A 24,993-nucleotide genomic window follows, 5' to 3' on the forward strand; every position below is an offset into this window, starting at 1 on the left:
TGTTGGACCCATGTTGATTTCCTTGTTAGTACATAACAGTACAACAACTTTGTGAATATCTTTTCCCTTCAGAAAATTGGAACATTATTGTTCATTTATGGTCTCTGATTGATTGGGTATTGGTTAAATTAGGCTCAGTTTGTTTCGATTGAAAATATTTTTTTTAGTAAATATTTTTTATTTTTGAGTAAAATATTCTTTTATTTTTATGTGTCAGTGTTGGATAAAAATATACGTCGAGTTCATCATTGGGCGGGATAGAAAATTGATGGATAAATTATTTTTGTTAAATTTTAATATTTTTTAAAAAAAATATATATTTTACAACTAAACAGCTTTTCTATCTTATTTTTATTTATTTATTTATTTAATAAAAATTGCAACAATTTTTAATTTAATACTCGGTAGAAAGGATAAATTACATCGACACCCAGTTAGGTCATTTTTTAGCTAGATGAATTTTGGTTTTAACTTTCACTTACACTCCTATTATGTGAATGGACCATTTTACCTTTAATTTTTTAATACAAAATATATATAATTTTAAATGACAAAAAAATCCCTATCCCTACCCCCACACAACCGCTACCATCTCTGGCTCCATCAGATGCACCAGTTCGTGTACAGCCTACATCCACCACCACCTATCCCAAACCACTGCCACCATCTCCATCCCCCAGACATCCATCACCACATATCCCAAACCACTGCCACCAACCCCACTTCCATCCTTACAACCACCACCATTAACCCATCACCCAAAATCTACCAAGCAAAAACCCACCCTCATCGCGAATCGATCTGCTGCAAAACCCACCCCCAAAACCCATCCTTATCGATCTGCGATTTTCCTTTCTGTCTGCACCTTCCACCATCCGCGAAGGTGTTAAAGAAATTCCAGAAGGAAGTGGTTGATGGTGCATCCGATGAAGACGCCGTCGCCGAGTTCAGTGACCTTGACGGCGGTCAACGGCTTATAGTGGCCAGCGTAGCTGAGAGTGTTGTAAAAGGTTAAGAACTGTTTGAATAAATTGGGTACGTCTAGAGGGGCTAGAATGTCGTCGATGAAGAGGTGTTTGGCTCGGGCCTGAACGAATTCGACGCCGGCATCGTTGCAGAGGATTTGAACATGGCCGTAGGGATCGGTGGAGAGTCTGCCGGCGAGGGTGGGGAAGTGAATCGGCGACCACAGATTCACATCGCCGGCGAAAATCCCAACTTCTTCTGCAGCGAAAGAAGCGGAAAAGATGGCTGAAACGGCAGTGGACGACGGCCTGATAGCACGGAATGCCGGTGGACACGCGGCCGATGGATGAACGCCGGCTTGGGATGAACTGCGACAGTGAGCTTCGGAACGGTGGCGCAGCCGTGGACGGGCGGCGGTGCACGGCGGGATGGAACGGCAAGGATGAAGACGGGTTGTGGAGAGAACTCAGCCAAAATAATTGATACTAACTAATGAATATTCCTTTTGAGTGCAACAATTTCAACCAACAAAAGAAACAAAATGTCATCGGGTAGTATAGGCATCGTCCTACACACATATCTGAGGTCAAAATGAGAAACAGAAGATTCATGACAAGAGAGAGGCAGTGTGATTGCGAGGGGTATTTTGGTCACAAAAAAAGTCAATGCGAGGTTGAAGGGTAATACAATCATTTAATATCTCAAAAGTATTGTGATTCAATCAAAAATTAATATTTGGAGAGTGAGTGAAATACTTAATAACTCATTCAAATATAAGTAAAATGTAAAATCAAAAATTTATTCTAGGTGTAATACCATTAAACTACATGGGGTGAGTGTAATTTACCTAACAAAAAAAATAAAAAAAAAAAAATAAAAAAAAAAAGAATAATGTCCAGAAACGTACCACAAAAAGGGTTATACAATTTTATACTCAGCGCGTTTTGGGAAAAATGAAGGTATATAATGAGGGTATGGCACTCGACGTATGTCCCATATCGAATGATGTTGATGGCCAGCGTTCTGGATTTTTGTATTTTGATTCTGTTATTGAAGAGCGTGAACCACGCGCTGAATTATATCTATATTTTTTTGTCTTCTTGGCAATTTTTTTTTAGAGAACTATTGTAAATTTACAAGTAGAGCAGTTATACGCGCTGAGTATATTATTTGTCTTCTTTGCAAAAGGGCAAAAAATTTAATAAATCTATTTTTATTTTTAGAGAACCTCGATTTATTATTATTATTATTATTATTTTTTATTTTTTAACTTTTATGGAGAAAATAATAAAATAAGTAGAAAAAATCAAATTTTAAGACTTTTAGAAGACGTGGGGCCAAGAGTTGCAATCAAAATTATTTTCACTGGTTAAGGATTTAGTGTAACACTAAGTCCTTTTTAGTAATAATTTCTTCTTAATATTTTTTATTTTTGTTAATGTACTGTAACAAAGTAAAAACAAGAAGTGTGTTTGGTAAAGTTGGCTACTATTTGAATAGTATTGAAATGTTTTAAAAAAAAAAAAGTCAAAACCGTAAGAAAAAATTGATACTTCTAGTTGCTTTCACACTGTAACAAAAGCACTATTTCAAAAAAAAAACTCTAAAATGACATTTTTAACTATCAATTTAAATTTTTAAACTTATAACACTTATTACTAAATATGTTTTCATATTTTTGCTTTCAAAAATTTGTAACAAATATACTTCAAAACTTGTTTTCAAATTGTATTAAATTTACTTCAAAATAAAAATATTATTTCTATTTCAGATTAAAATATATATACAAAGACTCATATCGAATTTTAATATATTTTAAATTAGTCTCATAATAGGACCTTCCTCATTCAATTAGGACATGAAATTAAAACTAATTCATGAGTGTCGGTCAAATTCACATCTTGACGTGTTTAAGAATTTTATTTTTTATTTTTTTCTTCTGTAATTCGAGTCCAATTGAAGCAAGCTAACATAAATTTAGACAAATATGTCCCGGTTAGACTTTAGTCCTCTGGATAGTCCATCAACTTATTCAATCTAATTAGTAAATTACAACAAAATAAAAAAGAGAATTGGAGCGTGTATGCAATCTCAGTAGGTAGAGAGTATGGGAGGGGTTTCGAGGTCAATCTAGGAACTTCCTTCTTTAAAATAAAATGTTTTTTTATAACAGAAAATAAAAATGTAAATATTTAAATCCCTGTTTGAGTATAATAAGACAGACTCTAGTAGGTTCCAGACTCACCTTGCAGTTTCCAGATGTCTCTCTTCGCTTAACTTAAGAACCCCCTCTCTCTCACTCCCCTTCCACATTATATAACTTGCACTTTCTCTCTCTATATCCATCTGCAAAAACACACACAAAGAAGAAGGAAAAGAGGATAAGATCACAATTCAGTCACAGTTTGTCAACAGCGAAGGGCAGATCACACACAAGTGAAAATCAACCGACTTCCATCGAACCCATTTCGATCCATTCGTTTCTCGAAAGGTATGAGCTCTTTTTCCCTCTGTACAAACACGATTATAAATATATATATGTATATATGTATAAATGTTTATATGTGCATATGCATGTGTCTATATTTGTATATGGATGCAGATACAACTTGATTTCTGTGTTCAGTTTGCGGGTTTGTCCAGTTTTTCTTCAGATACCCTCGGTTATCATGAATTTTAGTCATTGATATGTGTTGGTCTTTCTAAATTAGAGATAACACTGCTTCAGTGTCGCCAATGGTTCTGTTTTATGTGATTTTGCTTTTGTTTCAAAGTTTTGGTTACAAGTTCTCGGGGATTGTCTTTCGTTGTTGATTTTGATCTTGAAAATCAATTGGGTTGTAATTGATTTTTTCGACACATAATATATCTATGTACTGGTTTTGGTGATCGTGAAACTACTATTTTTTTATTTTATTATTTTTATAGTTTTTTCCCCTTTTCAAAATTAAGTTTTGATCTTATAATGCATTTGGTACCTATTTATGTATCCACTGGTTTTTGCCTTGAATTTGGCCACATATATATATATAGCATGTACAGTTTTGTATTTGTGTGATATATCATCGCAGCTTCTGGTTTTGTATTGTATTTGTGACGTGCGACCCTGCGGCACAGGGTTATGACCCGTTTTCTCTTGTGGGTCATGAATCTGGCTTTAAAACCCTTCGGTGAAATCTTTTGTTGGATCCTCACTTACACCGAACCATGTAAATCTTTGTGTTCTTGTGTGGGTTGTCCTTGTTATTCTGTCTTGTTTCTTGTTGGTTTCGTGGTGCTTGTCTTAAAAATATTCCTTGGCCTTTGCTTAAAAACTTAATGGTCAATAAATTTTCCAAAATCTTTATTTTTATTTGAATGTGATAAACTGAGTTGGGTACTTGATGAATGGTCTTACAAGTCTTGTAGTAGTTGCTACTTGGTAGTTATTGACGAGTTACTCGCTTGAATTGTGTTTTTATTTATTTATTTATTTGGGTCATTTATATGTTCTGTGTGTTGTCTTTTGGTTCAGGGTTGTGGTCATGGTTTTGATCGGTCAATTGAACTGCTCATTTAAAATATGAGACTTACCTATGCTTTCATCACAGTTTTTTCTGTAGGCATCAATATCAACCATGAATCCAGACAAATTTACCCACAAGACCAATGAAGCCATTGCTGGGGCTCATGAATTGGCGATGAACTCTGGACATGCTCAGTTCACTCCACTCCATATGGCTGCAGTATTAAACTCCGATCCCAATGGCATCTTTCGGCAATCATTAGTCAATGCTGGTGGCGGTGAAGAGGCCGCAAAATCGGTTGAGAGGGTTCTCAATCAGGCAATTAAGAAACTACCATCTCAAACTCCACCCCCTGATGAAATACCTGCCAGCACTACTCTAATCAAAGTGATTAGACGAGCACAATCAGCCCAGAAGTCCCGCGGTGATACACATTTAGCGGTTGATCAATTGATTCTCGGACTTTTGGAAGATTCCCAAATTGGAGATCTTCTCAAAGAAGCTGGAATCAGTGTAGCAAGGGTGAAATCAGAGGTTGAGAAACTTCGTGGGAAGGAGGGTAGGAAGGTGGAAAGTGCTACTGGGGATACCACATTTCAAGCTCTGACCACTTATGGGCGTGACCTTGTGGAGCAAGCTGGAAAGCTCGATCCAGTCATTGGTAGGGATGAAGAGATTAGGAGGGTAATTAGGATTCTTTCGAGAAGAACCAAGAACAATCCTGTTCTTATTGGAGAGCCTGGTGTGGGTAAAACTGCGGTTGTTGAAGGGTTGGCTCAGAGGATTGTTAGAGGGGATATTCCAAGTAATCTTGCTGATGTTAAGCTCATAGCATTGGATATGGGGGCTTTGATTGCCGGCGCCAAATACAGAGGAGAGTTTGAGGAGCGGCTGAAAGCTGTGCTGAAGGAAGTAGAAGATGCTCAAGGAAAAGTAATCCTGTTCATTGATGAAATCCATCTTGTTCTAGGAGCTGGTCGAACAGAGGGGTCCATGGATGCTGCCAACCTTTTCAAGCCAATGCTTGCTAGGGGCCAACTTCGGTGCATTGGTGCCACAACTCTTGAAGAGTACAGGAAGTACGTGGAAAAAGATGCCGCGTTTGAGAGGCGGTTCCAGCAAGTTTATGTAGCTGAACCAAGTGTTCCCGACACCATAAGTATTCTTCGTGGGCTGAAAGAGAGGTATGAAGGCCATCATGGTGTTCGGATTCAGGATAGAGCACTTGTTGTTGCTGCACAGCTGTCGGCTCGATATATTACTGGTAAGCAGAATTTGATGTTTCAATTTCAATGTTACTATTTTCTACTTGATTTTATGAATGTTACTCTGGGTTTATTAATTCTTAAATGAGAAATTTAGATACTGATTGATGAGCATGTGTTGTTCTTCATTCAGGGCGGCATCTTCCAGACAAGGCAATTGACCTTGTGGATGAGGCTTGTGCAAATATAAGGGTTCAACTTGATAGCCAGCCTGAAGAAATTGACAATCTTGAAAGGAGGAGAATTCAGTTGGAAGTTGAACTTCATGCTCTTGAAAAAGAGAAAGACAAAGCTAGTAAAGCGCGGCTTGTAGAAGTAAGTATCATGTCGTTTAATGGGCTATTCAGGACACTTGTTAATGGTCAATAACAAAATATATACTTCTTACCTTTTCCATTTTGAACTAAAATTCTAACCACTATGTCAGGTGAAAAAGGAACTTGATGATTTGAGGGACAAGCTTCAGCCTTTGATTATGAGATACAGAAAGGAGAAAGAAAGGATTGATGAGTTACGCAGACTCAAACAGAAGCGTGAAGAGCTCCTGATTGCTTTACAGGAGGCCCAAAGGAGGTATGATTTAGCTAGAGCTGCAGACTTGCAATACGGTGCAATTCAGGAAGTGGAGGCTGCGATAGCAAAGCTTGAAGGGAACACAGAAGAAAATTTAATGCTAACAGAGACTGTTGGACCGGAACAGATTGCTGAAGTTGTTTGTCGCTGGACTGGAATACCAGTAACAAGGCTTGGCCAGAATGAGAAAGAGAGGTTGATTGGCCTTGCTGAGAGGTTGCATCAAAGAGTGGTAGGTCAGGATCACGCAGTTAATGCTGTTGCTGAAGCTGTGTTGAGGTCAAGAGCTGGGTTGGGGAGGGCACAGCAGCCAACTGGTTCATTCCTCTTCTTGGGCCCAACTGGGGTTGGAAAGACTGAGCTGGCTAAGGCCCTCGCCGAGCAGCTATTTGATGATGAAAAGTTGATGATCAGGATTGACATGGGTGAATATATGGAGCAGCATTCAGTTGCCCGCTTAATTGGTTCACCACCTGGGTAAGCGCATTGTATTCTGAAGTGTCACCTTTGTTGTATATGTTATTGAAACTATGATTGCTTAATGGGGTTTGAATATTCTCAGGTACGTTGGACACGAGGAGGGTGGGCAACTCACAGAAGCTGTGAGAAGGCGGCCTTATAGCGTCATACTGTTTGATGAAGTAGAGAAAGCGCACCCTTCTGTTTCTAACACCCTGCTTCAGGTTTTGGATGATGGAAGGTTGACAGATGGCCAAGGTCGAACCGTTGACTTCACCAATACAGTGATCATTATGACCTCGAACCTTGGAGCTGAGCATCTGTTAGCAGGACTAATGGGGAAGGCTTCAATGGTGAATGCTCGCGAGAGGGTGATGCAGGAGGTAAACTAGTATTGTCTTTTTTTATAACACTTCGAGCACTTGTGGAAAATGATTTCCACAATTTTGTCTTTAAGGTTAGAATGTATAGACTTGTTATTGATGTGGGATTTGTGACAGGTGAAGCACCACTTCAAGCCGGAGTTACTAAATCGGCTGGACGAAATTGTAGTTTTTGATCCTCTTTCTCATGAACAACTGAAGAAGGTTGCCAGGCTACAAATGAAGGATGTCGCAAAGCGCCTTGCAGAGAGAGGTATTGCCTTAGGTGTCACTGAGGCTGCATTGGATGTTATACTAGCTGAGAGTTATGACCCAGTAAGTATTATTATCCTTCAAGGGTTTACATGTTGTTTTACTTGCTAGAATTGTATGAGGGGCTTACCCATTTGGACTTTTTGTGTCTAGGTCTACGGTGCAAGGCCCATCAGGAGATGGCTGGAGAAAAGGGTGGTGACCGAGTTATCGAAAATGCTTGTGAGAGGGGAGATTGATGAGAACACAACTGTCTTCGTAGATGTTGCATACAATAGGAAAGAATTAACGTATCGGGTCGAAAAGAATGGAGGGCTTGTGAATGCTGCGACTGGACAGAAGTCGGACATACTAATTGAACTTCCTAATGGCCCTAGGAGCGATGCTGCCCAGGCAGTGAAGAAGATGAAGATAGAGGAAATAGATGATGAGGATGAAATGGATGAGTAAATAGTATGTTGATGATGGGCACTACTCAAAGAATGTCACACATGTTTCTTGTGGTTTTGTGACATTTGTATGTTTAATGTTTCCAAGTGTGATCAGTTACTAGGCTTCTTCCCCCGTTGAAGCTACTTTGTAACTGGTTTTTCTCTTTATAAAGTTTTCGCATCTTTTATTTTGCCTGAAAATGTTTTATTTTGCTGTCATTTTGAAAGTTCTGATTCAGATTTTTTTTTTTAACATCTCTCTTCTATGCCAACTTGGACTATTTAAAAGACGAATTTTGACAGAGATTTTTGAACATGTCATCGGATCACGAGTCTTAAGTTTTCAATTACATGGTTTAGCTGATATGTAAATCGTCGATGACCGCACCAAGTTGCTGAAGTGGTGCCACCTTTGCAAAATAGGCACGACTGGCCAGCGTCTACCTGACATGCCCACGGTAAATTAGGTATTCTCGAGCTATCTATCTAATAACTGAACTCACTGGCCGAAGAAGGGGTCGCTACCTTTCCTCTACTGTGAACGCATCCCGCTCCAGTCGGATGGGCCTTCTCCCCTTGCTCGTTCGAGGACGCTCTCTGAAAGAGCGGCCCTTGCTAATCTGCTTTGCATGCCCTTTTTTTCGGATATGGAAGCTTCGGGATGAAATTGGGATAGAATTCCGCGAGATCATGAAGGCAGTATCTTGAAAGGGATCTATTTCTTCTGAAGGACGGGAATATGAGAACATGTGGATAGGTGGCTGAAATCTAAAGGCTCGCCTCGGCTCGAGGACGGCACGAGGGGGAAAGGATACTCGGTATCCGAACTCGAACAAGAATAAAAGACGTATTAATTACGAAAGATGTCTGATAGGACCCATATTAATTAAGAAGCGCCATTACCCCCTTTAACCAAGGGGTAAAGCATGGCGAACCATCCGTCAAATGTCTTTTCCGTCAGAAGGAGAGACCCTCGAACCTTTGGGTAAGAGTGAGTTTATTCAAAGAACTAAAAGATATTAACCGAAGAGGAAAACACTATAAATAGGGGTGTTAATCAGCATTTAAGACAACAACAACCCACATTAATAGCTATTATCTGATAAGCTCGAGCTCATATGGTACCGGAGTCGGCCTTCCCTTTCTTAACCTCTATAGTCGGAGAATCCCTCATATGTGATTCCGGATACTCTTCTTCAATATCGTTTTGTTGGTTTTTGGACTACAAGTTCAAACCAGATTCTAGAACAAGATTTGATAAATAATAGTCAACAAATTGAGATTCATTTATTAACAGATTTTTTTCTTCCATTTGAACTCATTTCAATAATTCTTTTAGTTGCTTTAATAGGCACAATTGTTGTAGCCTGTCAATAATAAATTTTTAGAACTAAGAATCAAAATCCAATTTTGCTTAAGTTCTCAAAATTCTTGACTTACGTGGAACGATCTTCTAATCCCATTCACAAACCACCTTCAACATAAATATATTACTATAACAAGAGAATGTACAAGAAGTAAAGAGAAATGAACCAAAAACGGCTAATTGGTTTGACAAAATTTCAAATGTCATGTTACTTGCGGAGTTTAACATATAGAACTAGAAATCATTCCGGTGATATATAATCTTTTGAACTAAGCTTGCAAATATGATTGAATTTACAGAAAGATTAGGTTCTTTTCTTTATGGACAGGGGAGGAGATCTCAAGTTTCCTAGTTAAGCAAGGATAGTTTTAGGTATACATGGTGTCATTGATTTTTTATTTAAAAATTGATTTAAAATTAAATTTTTTCATAATTTTTTAAATTTTGATCTCAGGATGAGTTTTAAAGTGGTATATAATGTATAAGGTAAAGTACAATGACCCCGGACAAGTACAAGTTGATTATTTTTTTTTTGGACAATGACAGCATAATTGTCATCCAAATAAGGCTTTAAATGGTTTGAAAGGACGAAATTGCCCTTTAATATTAAAATCAGTTTTATTGTAAAATATCATGCATTTTGAAATGTCGAAATTACCCTTGAGTTCGCCAATTTATTAAAATTCATTAATTTCTCCAAGGTATTGTAATATTCCGATTGCTATGAAATTTTTACCAAAGCTTTCTCTACATGTCTAGTTACTCTTTGAAAAAAATTCTAATTTTTGACCTAACAGATATTTTTATAAAAATTCAACAACAGCTGTTGTCTTAAATTTTCCACTTTTTGAAATCAGGTTTTTAAGTTATTTATTTTATAGCATTCTGGACATCGGATCATCACCAAAATTCCAGTTTTATACTTCCATGAGTAGTTTCCAAAACATTTTCGTTTGCTTTGTCTCGATTTTAAACGAATATTCTATGAATTTTTTATTTATTGCATTGCTAAGCAGATTTTTTCTCTAACTCATTTTTTTTGCATCGAATGTTAATGATAGGTAGATTGATCCAATCCATTAAGTTTTAATGTTAAAAGGTTCACTAAAAGGTTAAATGACAAGTTGGTCAATTCTTCATGTGTCATATGTGGCAGGTGGCTACAGGAATGTTTTTATCAATTTTTTCAAACTTCAAAGGGTATTATTGTCCAAAAAAAAATAACCAACTTATATAAAATTGGTAATATGACAAACTTGAAGGGAGTTTCATTGTATTTTACCCATACTCATGTATATATACACACAAGTACACAAGAATGTATTAAGACTTTGGTATCTAGAAAATAACGAGAATTATCTTATAAAAAAAAAAAAAGAAAAGAAAAAGAAAACCAGCAAACAGGATCCATCCTAATGATCCTACTCTACACACAAGTATTATGAAATCATAAAGATATATATATTGATAAGGGTTCGTTAATTACGGGTTCGTTAATTACAAGTCAGAGGTTAAAAATAGTAATTTTTTTTTTTTTTTTGGATAAAATTATCATTTTAATCCATTCTTTTCTTTCCTCACTTGATAGATACATACATATATATATATATATATATCCAAGAAAGTCAAAAATATATATACATACATGTACTCATTTCACTTTCCATTTGGATTCAATGTGGGATAAGGCTCCTCTTATAACATTATTTTCCACTTAAACATATTCAGGTGTCCATTTCATTTTCTATCCGGATCTGATGTATGACAAGTCTCACCTTATAACATTAAGGGACCATGGAGTTGGGAACACCTTTCCATTCGGGCAGCACTACCACACCTTTATACTTATATACAATAATGATGGTTTGATTAGTAAAGAATAGATTATATACTCTTTGTCCCATAAAAAAAATGTCTGTTTTTGGGAACCTAACCTTTTAAGGGTGTAGTGATTAAATTTTCAAATATATCATTTTATGATTGGTCCATGTGGAGAAATTATTTACGGCTACCAATGGCGTGGTGCAACAATGGCTATAAATATTCAACCAAAGCACATATAGCAATTTTTTAAATTCTATTATAGCCTTTATAAGTATACTTTGCTTTGGTGGTGGAGTGTTTGCAGTCATTTGTTGCACCACGACATTGTTGAAACAATTGCAATGAATATAAAGTCATATTAACTTTAATAAGACATTGGTATATCAAACTTTAATTACTTTTATAACTTCACCAAAAAAAAGATAAATTAAAAATATTAAAGAAATAATACATTAAATTTTATATTGAGACAATTATTTTGGACAATAAAAAGAGAAGTTGTGGACACCTTTTGTGAGATGAAAGGACTATATTTAGAAGAAAAAGCTAAAAAAGACATTCTTCTCTTAAAAATTTATATTTTTAATGTCTTATAAAGTTTAGAGAAACGTAATTAATGAAGATAGCTACGATTTTGAGTGTATGCTTATCACATCATGAAAGTGCACCATTTAATAAAATTTATTCCATTCCATTTACATATAAAAAAAACTACTATAAACAAGATGATGTGTATTTTTATTGAATTAAACTAACAATAGTTGGGGGAAAAAAAAAATAACAATAACTGTGGTAGGATCCAATATTTTCTGCCCTCGTGTGATTTATTCAGTTAATTAATTGGAGCTAACTAGCATCATAAAATGCATTTATTTTTTATACCCTTTCTTGGTGTGTGGTCCAACTACCTCCAATAAAGCAAAAAATAATAAAAAAATCATCCCAATGGAAGAAAAATGATTACGTAAGAGAAATCCTAAAAATATCTCTATCAACGTTTTGAATTAGGAAACGGACCGTGGGTCCTAGAACCATGGTTAGGAAAACCAACCTGGAAAGGTGAGCCGGGTAGATTCCCGAGAGATGAATGGTCCCATGTGCCACGTGTGTCTGTAGAATTGTCCAAGGGTGCATATTGTATACATACAAAATATTATATACACACACGCAATACATATACAAGCAGAGTGCTCTCTCTCTCTCTCTCTCTCTTTCTCTAGCCTCCATTTGAAGAACAAAAAGTAAAGAAAAAGATTGACAGTAGTTGATGAATTGCCAAAATCAAGCGACAAAGACACCAAAATGGTAAATTAATGACCTCAAATGCCCTTATTCCTCATTCTCATTTTTTCACTAGTGATTCACTGTAACTGGTTCACTATATTATACACTGCAATTTTGATTTCTTTGCAATGAAATTTCGTAAAGGAAAAACAAAACCCTGTTAGGGCATTTCTATTTTGGCTTTGCTCTGGGAAAAAAAAAAATTCAGGTGATTTTTTTATTATATGTTATCCAAGTTTGATAATGGCCTTTTCTTTCTTTGCTCTTAAATTTCTTGATGTTTTCAATTCTATAATATATATATATGTTTATATATTCATTGTTTATGTGTCTGCATGTGTTTTACATAGTTGCCGTCTATTCAAATAATAGATTAATGTTTTCTGTTGCTTGCATTGACGATTCTTGACATTCCTCTCTCTCTCTTCGTGGTTAACATTTTCTTTCTTCAGTCTCTGACATTTTCACTGGATGCTTAATCTGTTAATTACATGTTCTGGAACCAGTTGGGTTATTTGTATGACTTTCTTGTTACAAATATTCGTATATATAATGTTATATATATGTTTATGTGTCTGATTGTATCACAAACGAATATATATATATATATATGTAACCGAGTTTTCTTAGAAGCTGATGGATGCTTTTAATTTAGTAAATACTATTTTCTTGCATTTACCTTTAATGCGATTCTCAATCTTCCACAAAAAAGTATATATTTGTAAGGACTAGAGTTGAGCTTCTCTGACAACTAGAACATGGTGTGGTAAAGGGCAAACTTAGTGGATATCTACTATGAAGCATCAATTTATGGAAAGAGGAACGAACTTGCGTGCATCCTTCCTAGAACAAAAGAAGTAAAAATTAACCAGCTTCTCTGGAGATGATCTGAAATTCATTGGATACAAATTAGAAAATGTGTTAGGGTTGTCCTTTGCTATGTATGGTATTTTGTTTTCTTCTCCACTGTGGAGATTGGGACTTCAACTCCTTTCATTAGCATTAATTTGGTGATGCCTGGCGTCTCCTTTATGCATGGTAGTATGTTTTGGGGTGAGGTATTGACGATTGCCAAAGAAGTAAAAAACTCTAATCCTTATTCACGATCGAGTGTCCTTGTATATATGATGCCAATTTGGAGACATGTATTCCAGTAGTCACTTATCAAAAGGAAAGTCGCTATGCCTCCTTGATATGAGATATGATTCTATCATCTATGCTGCATTGATATTCAAATTTACAAAAAAAATTCTCATATTATGGCCTGTGTTTTGAATTAACCATGTTTCTCATTTCCTGTAATTAGTAAATCTTTTCATGTTTGTTTTCTAATTATATTTTTTGCATTGATAGAAAGAAATCACAAAAAGGGTATGTTGCTACCTTTTTGAAAGGATTAAGCATCACTGAAGTAATGTCTAAACCCAATGATTCAAAACAAGGATAAAGGATCCCAAAACAAGGAAACACTGTTTGAATGGTCTCAATAACTGTATCAGAATGAAGAGTTAAAATTGTTTTTGAATGAGACAAACAAAAAAGGGGGGTTAGAGACCACTCAATAATGAAATAAATGCCTAAAGATTTTTCTTTGAGCTATTTGAGAGTTATCCTACTTGAGTTATGAGTACAAATGATTTTTTCTTTTTCAGGAAGGAAGGATAAAAAAAGGACTTAAATCATACCCTAATTGATTTGATGATTTTATGGCTCATTTACCATTTGAATTCTATACTGTAATTCTATACATCAAAATAACTTCGAATCATTTTTTCTCAAGCCGTATGAGGAGAAAACTTTCTATACAGTTCTAGGAGGGTATTGGCCATCTACATCTATCCCAATGAGCTGTCTATTGAATCGTTGCAATTGATGCTCATAATCTTTAAGTGCTGATTTTCCATTTATTGAAATATACCATTCTGCATATATTTTACTGATCTTGCATGCAATCACTGGTGCTAAGATTTTTAACTGAAAACAAAAATGTGGATAGCATCACTTTAATATCCCCAATCATTTATTAGAACTTAATATTACTTTTTCAGAATTTATGGATAATGTAATACATATATAATTCAAAGTGTACTTCTCTTAGAACTCAAGTTGGCATTACTGGTTTACCTCTTGAAGCTATTTTTGGCGAGACTCTAAATAATTCCTTGTAGCACTCATTTCTCTAACCTAAGGATTAAGACTTACATGTCTGGTGGTCCTGTGAATGTCTATAGCCCAAGGAAAGTGATTTTAAATTTGTTGTAAGATAACATTTGCAATGTTACATTCCAATTTTTCCCCTTTCGCTTTAATTTGTTGGTGTCAAAACAGCGATGATCCTTTTACAACTAAATTTGCTTCTTGCTTCATGGAGTTATTTTGTTGACTTTTACTAATATCCGTCTCCTTGTCATGTTTTTTGTTGCATAATCACACAATTTCGGGAATAAATACTCTTTGTATCCCATGTTTTTTATTTTTTTATTTTTTTATTTATGTTATTCTGTATGAATAGTTTTTATAATTTGATTACAGAAAATCATCTAACTATTAGCTTCATAGCAAATCTTTACTTGGCTTAAACTGATAAATTCTCATATTTCTTGTTCTCGAAACCATTTCTATACATCAATAAAAGCTGTATGTTATACTTCGTCAGACTGCTTACAAGCTGCCCCTCCTAATACAAGCACACTTTCCCTAACAAACCAATTAAATATATGGACTTTGGACACCAAAGTAAATGAACAAGTTCTACTCAAAAGTCGAAGTTGATGCCAGAAGTTGATCTGTAAAATTTATCCTAAGCATAAATAAATATATTGAAGAGTTATGAATGTATATCAACTTACATCTTGTCAATTTGTACAGGACAAAGTATGTGATATTTGTGGTTCAATTGGTGCTGCGGAGTTGATTTCAACTTGCTTTAAATGCAATATATCTCGTGAACATATGTACGATAAACATCTCTCAATTTCTCTCTCTGTCTCTCTCCTCCGTATGTGAGTGTGTGCACATAAACTCGTAAGACTGTGCATGTTCTGATTCTCTGTGCTGTTTTGATAGTATAACCTGGTGTTGTGGTATCCTACCCTGTTCATTGATATAGCCCACATGCAATGAGATTGCGGTGGTGCAATATAATCAGAGAGATCAGTAACTCCGGGCCAAGTTGTCTGATTTATCCTGTATCACTTAAATTACTTTGTCTTGTAAAATTAAATTAATTTTGTAAAGAGTCTCGGTTTATTAACTTGGTCTTGCTCTGGTTGACACCACTGTTAAATGGCCAGCTTTAGTTCCCGTTTGCAATGCAATCAGCCATATTGGATACCTTTTCTTAACTCCTTTTTTAAAAATGTTGTTATTACTCTTCATTTTCAGATACTGCATGGAACTCTTACACAAGAGAGTTCCAGAAGTATGGTTTTGTACTGATTGTCTTGACGAAATGTTTGCACGGGAGTCTGATGCAGTGGACACTCTTCCTACGGAAGGTACAATCAATTCAGTTAGACGAAAAGCATCTCAAATGCCAGAGACTTTCAAGAGTGAGATTCATCTTCCGTATTATTTCTGCAGAGAATTTCTATGTGCCATGTGTAAATTGATTTGAATTTAGATCAACTTGGGCTACGGAAATTATTTTTTCCTGATGTTAAATTACAGTTCATTTTCTTAAGTACTTTGGAGATACTAAACTTATATGTGGATAATTGATCATAGGCCCAATGAGGGATGAGGACTAGGATTTGATAAAACAGTTTGTAAATTGTATCAAAGTTGTTTTTTTAACTTCCCATACTTCACAAAAAAAATTCCTATACTTCCAAATCGTTTTTTTAACTTCCTGTACTTCAAAATCATTTTTTTTTTTTTCGAAATCGTTTTTTTAGCTTCCTATACTTGAAAATTGTTTTTCCAACTTCCTATACTTCAAAATGGTTTTTCCAACTTTCCATGCTTCAAAATCATTTTTTTAACTAAGTGTCATCATCATCATCATCTTCCTTGTCTTGGTCTCATTAATTCTCTTTTTCCATTGTTGTCTATTATATAATCTCGTTGCAAGTTAATTTGGTTTGCCTGGTAAGTCTATTTGAACTAGTGTTCCTTTCCTTACTGATGCATTTTTTGGCTTCTGTTGTATATGACCAAACCATCCAAGCGTACTTTCTTGTATTTTATTACTAATAAGTGTCGCACCTAATCTCTCTCCAATATATTGATTAGTAATATTATCTCTTTTACTTACCCAGTTACCCCTATCATCCATCTCAGCATCCTCATTTCAGTGACGTGAGGATGTTGAGTAGCCAGAAGTATTTGTACCCATAGGTTGTATGCCTGTTCACCTATAGGGTGTCCATTGGCTTTGTCTCTTCCATAAATTTGTTGGACAGAATTTTATGCTTAGGTCACCTACTCTGCAACTAGGCTTTTATCCTATGGATACATCATATGATTTTTGTTCCAGGAAAAAGGACTCTCCTAGCTCATAAGAAGAAGAATATTGTAAAAAAAAAGCCAATGGACTCCCTAATGCCTGCTAAAGAAGTTGGAACTCCACGTATGGAAATACAGGAGGGGCTAAAGTGTGAACCTTTACCATCAGAGGATGCTATATCACTTCATAATTCAGGCATGGGAATCTCTGACCTCTTATAAATACAACCTGTTTGTGCAATCAATTGAGCAATATCATCCCCTGGTTGTCTACTTGCATGAGTTAATCTTCTGATTTTTGAATGTTTATTTGTTTAGGAGGTAAATTTGTCGCTGATGTTAACTCTATACACTATGATGTTGAAAGAGCTGATCTGGTGAATATGCTTCCTAAACTCAAAAAATGTCTGGTAAATAACGTTGCTACGGGTGCTACTTGGCGGTGAGCAAACTATTATATCATGATTTTGTACTCATATGTGATAAAGGGGAAAAAAAAACGAAAAGACATCAAGATAATTTCTTAAAAAGATTATTCGAACAAGGTTGAAATTAATGTTTACAGTTATGCCCATATTTTGGCTTGCAATTTAACTCCAGCAACTTGTGTGAAACAGACCCATTTAGCATTTGTAGGGTGTGATGTTCACTAATATAAACATATTCGATCTTTTTCAAGCACATACTTGTATCAAAATTGATCATTGTTTTAGGATGACCTGATGAACACCATCTTCCTTATCACTATCAGTGTCCTGCACGGAATTTCAAATTAGTTGTTTTTTTTTTTTTTTTTTTTTTTTTTCTTGTAAACCCAGTTCATTATATTTTTCTTTTCCTCCCCTAGAACACAGTTGAAACATTAGTCTAAGAAGTGTAAAAATCTCTCTTATGCATTGGAGTGTATAGATGCCTTAAAAGGATTTATTTTTTATTTTTTTATCATTCTTTTATCGTACTATTTTTCCAATATACTAATGTTGATTTATATTTTCCAACATATTCTAAACAAAGAAAAGAGGTCTATTCTCGCTCATTATGGGGCACAGTCCTTCTGGTTCCCAAGCATTGTTTGTTTAACATTGTCAGCTAAAAGAAAATTGAAACTAAGCCTTATGCTAACAATTTGTGGTTGGCTACACTAACACGTTTCTCCTTTTTGCACTGTAGCCATATTTTCAGCTGCGTATTTGATTGAGGAATTGAAGCTTAAACCAAGACTTCTCCTTGAGGTTTAGAGTTGGCTGCAGTGATTTTTTTAACTCCACTCCCCTCAATTTAGGATCATATATATCTTTAGACTATGAGGAAGGATGTGGTTCTCTACACATAGCCAAAGGGCAAAATTACACTTCACATAGTTTCTTGGACCATTAAAATAGAAGTCCTTTACAAATTTGTGGCTGTTCATTACTTCAGTTATGTATGAGTAGCAACTAGTAACACACAGATTCTGATTGTTTTCTTCTTTAAAGTTCATAACATGAAAATTCTTAGTCATTCCATTTAACAAAGAGTGTCCTCTTTGAAAAATCCCCCATTTCATTAGGAGACTCGAAATGCATTAACAACTTGTACTTTCAAGTTTACCTTTTCTGTATGTTTAATAATTTGATATGTATTCAATTGGCAGTTTCTGGATTTTCCGTTCTCTATTTGAATGTGCTGAAGTTTTCAATTTGTATGTGTAATATTGTATGCCTGATAGTTCTAATTTGTACTACTCTGTAGTGGAAGCTTTGAGATCTCTGATTCCGTTTCTAGTAGTGAATTCTACGATGGATTTCAGTCTTATCTTCCAGTAAGAGTTCATCGCAAAGCTTATGAGTTCTCAAAAAAATTGCCTGGATGGTTGCTGTCCACACTACTGCCCCGTTGCAATATATGGGAAAGTATCTTTAAGAATGATCACCCTTGCGAGAATGATATTGGTCTGTATTTTTTCCCTAGCAATTTTGAGAGGTTTGCTTGTGCACCTTATCTCAGGTATTGATCTGAAAATTTTGTAAAAGATAATATGCTGTTTCATAAAGACTTCTCCTTTGCAGATCCAAACAGCAGTATGATCGTCTCTTGCAGCGAATGGACAAGGAAGATTTGGTACTGCGGAGTTGCGTAAAGGTTGTGAAGGAGCAGAGTTCTGTAAATGGTGTGGAGTTATTGATATTCACTTCTAAATGGCTGTATGTTTCTTCAGGTGAGCTCTATCATTTATATGATCTACAGTGTGTCTTCAGCTTTTCTTCTAATTAAATAGAAATGATTTTTTAATTTCTTGTCTCTATCACGAAGCTGAGTTTTAATTTTCTAATTTACTATAAATAGGTCATGGAATTGCCCATGTTTTAGGCTATGCAATAGCATCAATTTGTTCAGTTATAAATTTGTAGTTCTATTCAGCTGCTTGTTATGTAGTCTATCCTGTTCCCAGAATGCAATAAGAAATACAGATTATGGAGAAATATGCAACCATACCACGTGCAAAAACTGTAAAAGAAAAGTTAAACGCAGATGAAAGAGTTTTAGAAAATAACAAGGCAACAATAAAGTGAATTTAGAAAATACCTGTGATTTATGAGGATTATGATTTTGAAAGAGATTGCAAAGAGGTTGCTTGTAGACTTGCAAGTTCCCAATTATTATTGGTCTTCATGATGCCCACGTGAAGTTATGTCTTTGAATGTTATTGTTACTGCAGTATTGAAATCAGAACCATTCCTATGGGGAATCTTCCGCCCAGTTAGGGGCAATCAAACGGTGTCACTTCCTTCTTGTGATTGCAATATTGGCACCAAGGTTGAGGAGCAATTACTGAAGGTAAAAGAGGAAAGGTTCACTTACATTGATGAGGCATCTGAGGAGATGGGCTTGGGAACTCAGCTACAGGTTCACGGGAATTTTCTCTGAACAGTCATCAGGTACCACAATATAGTTCTTTGTTTGAGGAATGGTAATTAGCTGCTACTCTGCATACCACATACCTTTCTAGAAGAAGTAGTAAGCTTTATTAGCATAAACAATGGTGAGAACTTTAGAATTCAAGATATTTGACACTTTGCATGTTTTTTTGTTATTTGTAACAAAGTAAAATGGATAGGAGTGGTTACCTTGCTAAAATAAATAAATGAATCTATAAATCCATAACGAAACAATGGAACTGTTGGGTTTGCTGAAACAATTTGCCTGAGTTATCTGGGTACACAGAGATTAATAATAGTTGCTTTTGTCAGTTGAATAAAGACATGTAATTTTCTTCTGTAATATTGGTAAAAGCCAAAAGGCCACTACATAGTACTGGTCCTGCCTTTTGTGGGGCATTAGGTACTATTAGTGACATAACTAAAATTTTGAGCTGACTGGACTTTTGTTTTCCTTAGTGAACACAAGGCCTCCTATATTAAGTTTAGGACCCACCATTTAGTGGGTATTGGTCATTTAAATTCAAAAGGCCTCCTATATTCAATTTTTGTGGGTTTGCATTGTGGTGCCTGCCCCTACTCCACTGCTTATTATTCTTCCTAGGCTCTTTGACAAGTTTATGGACCATGTTGATGTTGAATCATGGCGGCCTTGCTATTGTTGGGTTTGTGGCTGGAATTCGGTGTGCAAGTAATGTTCTGGGAGAGGTTCAAGTAATTTGGAATCAGTTAAATTTTTTCTTGAACCAGTTGGACATGATTGTAACCCTAATTGAACCAGTTCAAGAAAAGTTGAACCAGTTCGACGACTGCTATTTTAGAGTTGAAGACCGAAATGGTAAATCTTTGTAGGCAAGTTGTGGAATACTTGTCCAACAAGGAATTGGGTTTGGGGACTCTTTAAATAGAGATAGGTTGAGAGGTGTAGAGAGAGAGAGAGAGAGAGAGAGAGAAGAGAGAAAAGATGCAAGGTAAGGGTGAGTGTTGTTTGGAGGGGGAAAAGTATATGTAATTCCCGAGTATATAGATGCAGCCTCAAAAGAGATGAGTGGGTGGGTTTGACATTTGGTTGTACATTCTCTTCCTTGATTCATAATGGTGAAATCTCTCTCCAAGGACGTAGCCCTAGAGTTGGATGAACCATGTAAAATATTATGTTGTGCGTGGATGTGTATGATTGTTATCTCCATATATGTTTGTGTGATGGTGATGCTTCTGTTGTGTGTGATGAAATAGTGATTTAACTTTCAATAATAGCTGATCGAAGGGAGTTAAATATCCCCAACAACTGGTATCAGAGCCAATAGGGTCAGAGCCTGTGGTTGGTCCTGAAGATCATAACAGAAGATTGGTGTGGAGTTTGTCAGAGCAGAAAGTCATGAGATGCTATGGAGATTCAATCAGAGTTGATGATGACACAAGGTATGATAGAAGGTCGTGAGATGATATGGAGATTCAATCAGAGTTGACGATGACACAAGGTATGTTGATGGGGACAAGCCAGAGAGTGGGTGCAAGTTCTCAAGATGGACCAAGTATGGTGTGAGGAATAAAGGGGTTTGCTCTAAGCTTGATAAAGAGCAATGAAGAGAGGTTTATTACTTTGAGCTAGAAAAACAATTGATGATGATGAATTTGATTGATTGGTGGGTTGCCATGCATGAGCAATTGAACACCAATGGGGATGATGGATGGAGTTCTGTTTGAGGTAGAGTGATCTTCATTCGAGGTGGAGTTATAGAGGAGCACATAAAAGACCGAATTCAAGCCAAGGTGGAGATTGTTGGGTTTTGTGGCTCGAATTTGGTGTGCAAGTAGTATTCTGGGAGAGGTTCAAGTTATTTAGAACTATTTCAACTTTTTCTTGAACTAGTTTGACATGATTGTAACCCCAATTGAACCAGTTGGATGTGGAAGCTATTTTAGAGTTGAAGACTGATATGGTAACTCCTTGTAGGCAAGTTGAGGAATACTTTTCTAACAAAAAATTGGGTTTGAAGACTTTATAAATAGAGATGGGTTGACAGGTGTAGAGACAGAAAGAAGAGAGAAAATATGTAAGGGGTTTAAGGGTGAATGTTGTGAGGAGAGGGGAAAGTATATGTAATTCCCGAGTGTATACATGTATCCTCAAAAGAGATAATGAGTGAGTGAGTGGGATTTTGACATCTGGTTGTATATTCTATTCCTTGATTCATAATAGTGAAATCTCTCAGGTTGTATATTCTATTCCTCGATTCATAATAGTAAAATATTGTGTTGTGCGTGGATGTGTATGATTTTTGTCTCTATATGTGCTTGTATGATGATGTGATGATAATGCTTCCGCTGCGTGTGATTTAACTTTCAATAATTGCCGACCGTTGAGTGGGTTGATGGGAGTTAAATATTCCCAACAAGTATGATATTAAAAACACTCATTACATGATTAAAACCATTTCATAAAAATGAGAGATGATAACTGGGTAAAATTTGTCAGAATATTTAGTTCTTTATATGATCTGTCAATCCACATTTGACAAGGATTACATAGTCTGATAATTTTTCGTGTAGAAGAAAAAGAAAATCTTACAATTGATGGGAAACTTAAAGATGTTATGTGTTTGGAAACTGGCATGTTTCTGACTGTTTGACTCAAAGCATTCAACCTGAATGAGGGAAGTCTGAATACGAACATAATATAGGAAAGAACAAACTTTGACATGAATTTTATGTTTAATGGTACTTCCTATATATATTATGATTTGTTTTTTTGGTAGGCATAAATATTCTGATGCTTATACTTTCTTTAACACTGCAAATGCTAATAATGACTGGCGGATAACCACCTTTCTGTTTTCCTCTAATCCCCCTCCCAGCTTTTCCTGTGTGGTTTGTCAATATGCTTCTGCAGGATATAGATTCGTCATTTATCATTCTTTTTATGAATAATAGTACAGCAAAGATGATGATTGTACCATCACTATCCAGGGTGTAGGTTGTGAATGCAAATTACTTTGCCTAGTAAAAAAAAAAAGCGTGGAATGCTTGATTACCCATGCCTCACTTCAAATAAGTCGAGGCAGCTAAAAATATTTCTAGTATGTAATTATGTTATACAATGCTTCAAGCGAAGCAATAGTGATACACTAAAGAGTGGACTGCTAGATAGTCCAAGCGTCACTCTTAAGTTACATTAGTTCATATAACAAAAAAATTCTTTTATATGCCAAGTAAAATCCCATTCGATATACTAACTCTCTGTAGCTCATTCTGAAGGGTCTAATCAACAGCGGGCTGATGGAGGAAACAGAGAGCCGTACAATTCCAAAGCATGGTAACTTTAACAGAAATGTGAACAGAAGAAGCATTATGATAATATAGTCGAGATGATTTTGAGCTAGCTCAGCTTCTATATGCAGCCTCGGCACTCTTAGAGAGGCATGGGCTCTTTCTTTTGCTCCGTCCCGGGCTTTATCCAAGGGATTTACCAAGTAAATATTTTATAGTAACTTCCAAGAGAGGAATATATATACATATACAAGTGACCTCCTATTTTGTAGTTGTTATGATATGTGTTTAGTAGCAGTTGATGTCTTGTATATACATGCTGTGTTGGAGAGTACAAGGGATACATACCTCGTAGTGCAAAACTCTGTTTGCATTTTGAATAGTTCTTTGTAGTGAAATATATACAAGTTAGCTCCTATTTTGTAGTTTGCTTGATATGATGTGTTGTTGCCTAATACTACACTAATCTTGTGCATGAAATAGGTGTGTAAAGAGTACATAATGGTACATGATATTGTAAAGCTCTGTACAATTGATGGATGTAGGACATTGAACTTTTATTCTATATGTTCTTATTCTATGTTTGGAAGCACCTAATCGGAACTTTGGAATTAGAATCGGAGAAAATTCCTTTATAAACAGGTCAAATATTGTTCTAGCCATCAAGAAAGTATAACATGCAATGGTCATTAATTCAGATTAGTTGAGTTCCTGTAGTATATCTTGACTGCATGACCTAAGGCACAATATATGGACAAGCCTTGGAAACATACTTGGAACTTGTTTGGGATTACTTTTCTACTGCTTAAAAGTGCTTTTATTTTTTTTTAAAAATTTGCATTTAGATATGTTGGTAATCATTAAAAGTGTTTTTAATAGTTATCAAGTTTAACTCCGCTAACTTATTTGAAGCTTTTAAAGAATTAATATTCTATGTAATTTTGTATTTTTTTTTTCATTTTTTATAAAGATAATTATACTCCTTTTATAGAGTTGTTATTATCAAATATGTTAACATTATATTAAAAGATATTATAAAAAAATTAGCAAGACTTCGTTTTAAAAAATATTGTTACTAAACAAATTAAAACATAATTTAATTATGAAAATTTCTTATTATAATGATAATAATGTGTCATTATTCATCAAAAAAATTTAGACAACAAATTTTTGATAGCTCTACTAACAAAGGTGTTTTTTTATTTTATTTTAATTATAACAGATTGGGACTCTTCGGCCCTAGATAGTGAGCCCTGTGATTACCAGCACTTTTTTGGCCGATTCCTGTGACTACCAAACAGCACTTCGACCCAGATTGGGATGCTTCTTGCTGAATGAAAAAGAAACATATACAAGTGTGTGAAATATTTTGATACGCAAATATTAAGAGGACATATTTTTTGTTAAAATTTTCAAAACAAATTTAAAAAGTGAGAGAAAGAGACAGAAGGGCCAAAAAAATATAAAGGAAAAGATAGAAGAAATTAGATATTTGATTCTTATTTAAAGAAAAAAAAAACAATAAAGAGTGAAAAAAAAATAATAATAGAAGGAAGGAAAGAATTTTTTGAAAACAAAAAATTAAAGAAAAACTTATATAATTAAGAGTTCCAATACTCTTAACTGATAAAACATGTAAACAACATTTTTTATACATATTATTTTTCACTAATTACATACTATATTTAATTTGTTAATTTAACACATTATCGGATTCAAATCATTAATGGATTATGAGATTAACAAAAATTAATTTTGAACCGAATTAATTCGAATTGAAATCTAATCCATGACAGGCCTATCAAAAAAAGCTAAAATCTAATAAAGTTAACTAATTGGTGCTCAACTGAAATGCTCAATATGTGGTTATCTATCCTTGGTTAAAATTATGTGACAGCAAATTTATTGGAAGATGAACCAGCACTCAGCAGTGTAAGTACGTGCTAATAACCAAACAAAAGAAATGATATTTAAATTTAATTGTTTAGCCGAATAAAAACTTTTACTCAATATAAATTGATTTAAAAATGAGTCACAATTCTCAAAAATG

The 24,993-nt window shown here is 35.1% G+C and overlaps 2 protein-coding genes across 4 annotated transcripts; both read left to right on the top strand.

Moving 5' to 3' along the window:
• Positions 1-3,204: 3,204 nt before the first annotated feature.
• Positions 3,205-8,036, top strand: LOC132286878 (chaperone protein ClpB1). The gene is made up of 7 exons (XM_059789294.1): positions 3,205-3,457; positions 4,557-5,736; positions 5,871-6,052; positions 6,165-6,787; positions 6,873-7,152; positions 7,270-7,467; positions 7,558-8,036. The coding sequence occupies exons 2-7, from the start codon at positions 4,584-4,586 to the stop codon at positions 7,852-7,854; spliced, it is 2,733 nt and encodes a 910-aa protein (XP_059645277.1). The 5' UTR covers positions 3,205-3,457; positions 4,557-4,583; the 3' UTR covers positions 7,855-8,036.
• A 4,168-nt stretch (positions 8,037-12,204) lies between these two features.
• Positions 12,205-23,501, top strand: LOC132285330 (uncharacterized). 3 transcript variants are annotated; one of them, XM_059787507.1, is made up of 9 exons: positions 12,205-12,330; positions 15,178-15,311; positions 15,694-15,860; positions 16,787-16,951; positions 17,074-17,197; positions 18,487-18,717; positions 18,804-18,952; positions 19,454-19,673; positions 22,932-23,501. In XM_059787507.1, the coding sequence occupies exons 1-8, from the start codon at positions 12,328-12,330 to the stop codon at positions 19,660-19,662; spliced, it is 1,182 nt and encodes a 393-aa protein (XP_059643490.1). In that variant the 5' UTR covers positions 12,205-12,327; the 3' UTR covers positions 19,663-19,673; positions 22,932-23,501. The 3 variants fall into 3 exon arrangements, with proteins under 3 accessions (XP_059643490.1, XP_059643491.1, XP_059643492.1); XM_059787508.1 differs by having other exon boundaries at positions 15,178-15,263; XM_059787509.1 differs by lacking the exon at positions 15,178-15,311.
• The last annotated feature ends 1,492 nt before the right edge of the window (positions 23,502-24,993 follow it).

This window comes from Cornus florida, unplaced genomic scaffold, assembly GCF_030987335.1.
Source record: "Cornus florida cultivar Cherokee Brave unplaced genomic scaffold, ASM3098733v1 CherokeeBrave_3.0.0_Hap2_Chr11, whole genome shotgun sequence".
Lineage (NCBI taxonomy): Eukaryota > Viridiplantae > Streptophyta > Magnoliopsida > Cornales > Cornaceae > Cornus > Cornus florida.